This window comes from Austrofundulus limnaeus, unplaced genomic scaffold (assembly GCF_001266775.1).
Source record: "Austrofundulus limnaeus strain Quisiro unplaced genomic scaffold, Austrofundulus_limnaeus-1.0 Scaffold315, whole genome shotgun sequence".
Taxonomy (NCBI): domain Eukaryota; kingdom Metazoa; phylum Chordata; class Actinopteri; order Cyprinodontiformes; family Rivulidae; genus Austrofundulus; species Austrofundulus limnaeus.
This window is the reverse complement of record NW_013952717.1, coordinates 644,559-649,924: the sequence shown is the minus strand read 5'-3', so window position 1 is coordinate 649,924 and position 5,366 is coordinate 644,559. Positions and strand designations below refer to the sequence as shown.

Here is a 5,366-nt window from a genome sequence, read left to right as displayed (position 1 = left end):
TCCTCACACCGAGGACCTATCCACGTCATCATTTACCCAGAACGCTTTGCGTGTAAATAAAATGGCTCCATCCGTGTTGAAATATATTTTTTAAAATTTAGTTCAGAAATGATGAAAACTAAACAGCCTACAGTATTTTTACAATCTTTATTTTACAGTTAAAATAAAATTTTATTAAAGTCTAATGTTACAACTAATCATGGATCTTTAAACGCTATGATTGGTTGTCTGAATTTATAGTTTTTGTTTTTAAAGTTTTTACATAACTCATATTTCTGTCATCGTTCTGCTTCTCCACAGGGACAAAGAGAAGAAGCCGAAAACACAGAGGACTCTGATCACAGCCGAAGGACGAGTGCTGAACGTCAACGAGCCCAAGTAACGTCTGAGAGAAACTTTTAGTTGAACAGAAAAGTAAAACTTCGCAGGAAGCAGGAAAAAGACTCCTGAGATTTAAAAAAGACCACTTATCTACAGAAGTAATTAAACTCTTTATCTGGTGAACACATCAAAGCTGTTATTCTCGCACCTGATTGGCTCACCTGCCGTCATCTTAAAGTTCAACCTGAGCACAGCGACCCACCTGTCTTTARGCTGAGTTTAAAGCCAGGTTGAGCAGAAAAACAGAACATATTAAAAATAATAATCCACACTATGTGTGATAAAAACAGAACCATAAAACTGCCCCACAGCAGGAGCTCAAAAATCCAATGACGCCCAAACGCATCACWGATCTGATTCCTCTCTGACCTTTCACAATAAAAGTAAATGTTTTCTTCCTGTTAATCAGGCTGGAGTTTTCTTTAACCGAAGATGAAGACAACAACACGATCATTTTGGACCTGGCTGTTAACAGGTGAGACGTTWTTTAACAGGTATCAGCTGTTATCACCCAACCGCCATGAGAGGCAGCTGATTGTGCTCATGTCTGTCAGTAAAATATCTCAATTTTAATGAAACTTTAAGAAAGTAACTATTCAAGATGTAAACAAACAGAAAAATGTCCATAACTCAGTTTGACAGACGTGTTTTTGTTATCCTCTTGTCCTCAGACTCTTGGACACCTCCCTGATGRACGTCGACGTTCAGCCGACGTTCTCCAGAGTCACGATCCGAGGAAAGGTACGAGCTTCAGGAGGGGAAACGTGTAACTTTAGGTTTTTCCACTCGGACCTCCAGTCGTCAGTGTGACGTTCCAATAGTTCACGTTTTACAGTTTAATAAATATATTTAAACTTTGATCTCATCCTGAAGGAAATCACTAATTCTGTTCTGACTGAAGAGATCCTTCAGGCGTTAAAAGATGCTCCACTTCAGGGAGTTTTGACTTTCAACCTGCAGCTCATTTAATCAGATTATTTCAGCTCCAGTTTCGTCTTTAGCCAGACGGATCAACCGARCGCTGCAGCTTTCAGAGACACGAGATAAACTGTGGAGGCAGGCTGGAGGGAAAACTTCTGACCTGCTCCTCTAAAAACCTGCACCGAAACAGAGCCAGACTTTCATTTTCAGAGACTGTTGAGGATTTATTTTGAAACTCTGGTTGTGGTTCAGCTGCTGTTTTGGCCAACTTTCAGCCTGACTAAAATTAGGATTAGCAGTAGAATCTGTTGTAGCAGTAGCCATAGTAGCATTAGCAATAGCAATCATCTTAGTAGCATTTGCCATAGCATTAACAGCAGTAGTAGTAGCTTTAGCCAAAGTAGCATTAGCAGTGGTACCTTAATAGTAGAATCTTTAGAAACAGTTATATTAGCGTTAACCATAATGGCATTAGCAATAGCAAACATCTTAGTAGTGTTACCAATAGTAGCATTAGCAGTAGCTGTAGTATCATTGGCCATAGTTACAGCAGTAACATTAGCTGTAGTAGCAGCAGTAACGTTAGCTGTAGTAGCAGCAATAACGTTAGCTGTAGCAGCAGTAACGTTAGCTGTAGCAGCTGCAGTAACGTTAGCTGTAGTAGCAGCAGTAACGTTAGCTGTAGTAGCAGCAATAACGTTAGCTGTAGCAGCAGTAACGTTAGCTGTAGCAGCAGCAGTAATGTTAGCTGTAGTAGCAGCAGTAACGTTAGCTGTAGCAGCAGCAACGTTAGCTGTAGTAGCAGCAGTAACGTTAGCTGTAGTAGCAGCAGTAACGTTAGCTGTAGCAGCAGTAACGTTAGCTGTAGCAGCAGCAACGTTAGCTGTAGTAGCAGCAGTAACGTTAGCTGTAGCAGCAGCAATGTTAGCTGTAGCAGCAGTAACGTTAGCTGTAGCAGCAGTAACGTTAGCTGCTGTAGCAGCAGTAACATTAGCTGTAGCAGCAGCAGTAACATTAGCTGTAGCAGCAGCAGTAACATTAGCTGTAGCAGCAGTAACATTAGCTGTAGCAGCAGTAACGTTAGCTGTAGCAGCAGTAACGTTAGCTGTAGCGGCAGCAGTAACATTAGCTGTAGTAGCAGCAGTAAACGTTAGCTGTAGTAGCAGTAATGTTAGCTGTAGCAGCAGCAGTAACGTTAGCTGTAGCAGCAGTAACATTAGCTGTAGCAGCAGTAACGTTAGCTGTAGCAGCAGTAACGTTAGCTGTAGCAGCAGTAACGTTAGCTGTAGCAGCAGTAACGTTAGCTGTAGCAGCAGTAACATTAGTGTAGCAGCAGTAACATTAGCTGTAGCAGCAGTAACGTTAGCTGTAGCAGCAGTAATGTTAGCTGTAGCAGCAGTAACGTTAGCTGTAGCAGCAGTAACATTAGTGTAGCAGCAGTAACGTTTGCTGTAGTGGCAGCAGTAACGTTTGCTGTAGCAGCAGTAACGTTAGCTGTAGTGACAGCAGTAACGTTAGCTGTAGTAGCAGTAATGTTAGCTGTAGCAGCAGTAACGTTAGCTGTAGCAGCAGCAGTAACGTTAGCTGTAGCGGCAGCAGTAACGTTAGCTGTAGCAGCAGCAGTAACGTTAGCTGTAGCGGCAGCAGTAACGTTAGCTGTAGCAGCAGTAACGTTAGCTGTAGTAGCAGCAGTAACGTTAGCTGTAGCAGCAGTAACGTTAGCTGTAGCAGCAGCAGTAACGTTAGCTGTAGCAGCAGTAACGTTAGCTGTAGCAGCAGTAACGTTAGCTGTAGCAGCAGTAACATTAGCTGTAGCAGCAGTAACGTTTGCTGTAGTGGCAGCAGTAACGTTAGCTGTAGTAGCAGTAACGTTAGCTGTAGCAGCAGTAACGTTAGCTGTAGCAGCAGCAGTAATGTTAGCTGTAGTAGCAGCAGTAACGTTAGCTGTAGCAGCAGTAACGTTAGCTGTAGCTGCAGTAACGTTAGCTGTAGTAGCAGCAGTAACGTTAGCTGTAGTAGCAGCAGTAATGTTAGCTGTAGTAGCAGCAGTAATGTTAGCTGTAGTAGCAGCAGTAACGTTAGCTGTAGTAGCAGCAGTAACGTTAGCTGTAGCAGCAACAGTAACGTTAGCTGTAGCAGCAACAGTAACGTTAGCTGTAGCAGCAACAATAACGTTAGCTGTAGTGCAGCAGTAACGTTAGCTGTAGTAGCAGTAACATTAGCTGTAGTAGCAGCAGTAACGTTAGCTGTAGCAGCAGTAACGGTAGCTGTAGCTGCAGTAACGGTAGCTGTAGCTGCAGTAACGTTAGCTGTAGTAGCAGCAGTAACGTTAGCTGTAGTAGCAGCAGTAACATTAGCTGTAGTAGCAGCAGTAATGTTAGCTGTAGTAGCAGCAGTAACATTAGCTGTAGCAGCAGTAACATTAGCTGTAGCAGCAGTAACGTTAGCTGTAGCAACAGCAGTAACATTAGCTGTAGCAGCAGTAACGTTAGCTGTAGCAGCAGTAACGTTAGCTGTAGCAGCAGCAGTAACGTTAGCTGTAGCAGCAGTAACGTTAGCTGTAGCAGCAGTAACGTTAGCTGTAGTGGCAGCAGTAACGTTAGCTGTAGCAGCAGCAGCAGAGTTAACATAAGCATCAGTGCCAGTTTGAGTAGCAACAGTACTAGTAAAACTTTAACTTTGTTGTAGCGGTGTTTAGTAAAATAAAGTGTATTTTTATAGATATGAATAGATTTTTTTGTTTGTTTTATTTTGTAAATAAAATAAAATACTTAGTCTAAAAGTCACATCCCTAAACTCCTGGATGACCAGGCATTTATATATGAAAACAATAGCAAAAAGTACGTGGAAGTAAATGTCAAAAATGTATAAAAAATAAACAACTCAGAAAAATAAATGTGTGAATGCTGAGTCAGCGTTTACACAAAGCTGAGTTGGCATTTAAACGTTAAAAAAAGTTTATTTTTGACCCAGTTTGTCCTGTATGACTCATTTCAGTTTGTGTTGGACTTTACTCGCTGAGTGATCGCTGCTGCTGTTCTCCTTCAGAACTGTTCTGCTCTGGGTCCGTTTTGGAAAGTGTTCCTATAAAAAGAACCTCTGATGATTAAAGTCATTGGACTCACCGGGACGGCACCGGCTCCACGTCGGCGCATTAATCTTCCTAATTAAAGCTCTGAATAATTTACTTCTCAGGTGTTTCAGGTGGTTCTGCCCGCCGAAGTGAAGCCCGACAGCTCGACGGCTCAGAGGTCCCAAACCACCGGACACCTGGTCCTGACCATGCCCCGGGTTGGTACCGCCACGCTGCAGTTAGACCCGTTAAACCTCGACCAGGCCCGGCACGCCGCTGCAGCAGAACTTTAAAAGRCTCGGACAGACAAAGTTTCTGCAGCCGAGGTTAATTAATGTTAAATATCTTTAATTTGACTTGGGCACACGTTCCTGCTCCTCTGAGGATGGACCTTAATCTGTTCTGATCCCATCCAGACGTAAATGTTCATCAGATGAAGAACTTCCTGTTCGAACATTTCACAGGAAATACTCAGTCTGGAATCCAAAACTATTAAAAACATTTTATGCATCTTGTTAAATCTGCTGWCGTGGCGGTTTTTTGCTCGTAGCTGTAGAAACTTTTTACAGCCTCTATAAAGATGGACCGGTGGTACCAGGTGGTACCACCACAGATGTTGTAAATCATCCGTACGGTTCCATCCTGTAACACCACGCCAGTAAACACAGCAGAAATGAAGGCGTAAATTTTTCTTTATTTTCTGCCTCCTTTCAGGCCAAAGGTGAAATCAGAGTTAAGGAAGCGGCCCGGCRGCCAGGAAGAACGGGTCGGAACAAACGCAGCAGCTGGACGGAGAACAGGTATGGTGATGAAGATGAGGAGGAACTGGCACGATACCATCAACTTACAGGTTTAACTAAAYGGAAACTTGACTGACAGGTCAGTCCTCTATGTGGGACAAAACACGGATCAGTGCACCGTGTTGATGAGGAACGTTCATCTTATGAAATCATACTTTGGTTTTACAAATAAGGAAATAAACATTTAACAC

General features: G+C 42.8%; 1 protein-coding gene across 1 annotated transcript in view; it reads left to right on the top strand.

The window, feature by feature from the left end:
• dnaaf11 (dynein axonemal assembly factor 11) overlaps positions 1-5,366 on the top strand; it is a gene marked incomplete in the record, with an annotated part of 19,096 nt that overhangs the window by 8,844 nt on the left and 4,886 nt on the right. The window contains 5 exon segments of the mRNA XM_014022010.1: positions 301-378; positions 791-856; positions 1,053-1,122; positions 4,498-4,593; positions 5,090-5,175. Coding sequence (XP_013877464.1) covers positions 301-378; positions 791-856; positions 1,053-1,122; positions 4,498-4,593; positions 5,090-5,175 — 396 coding nt within the window.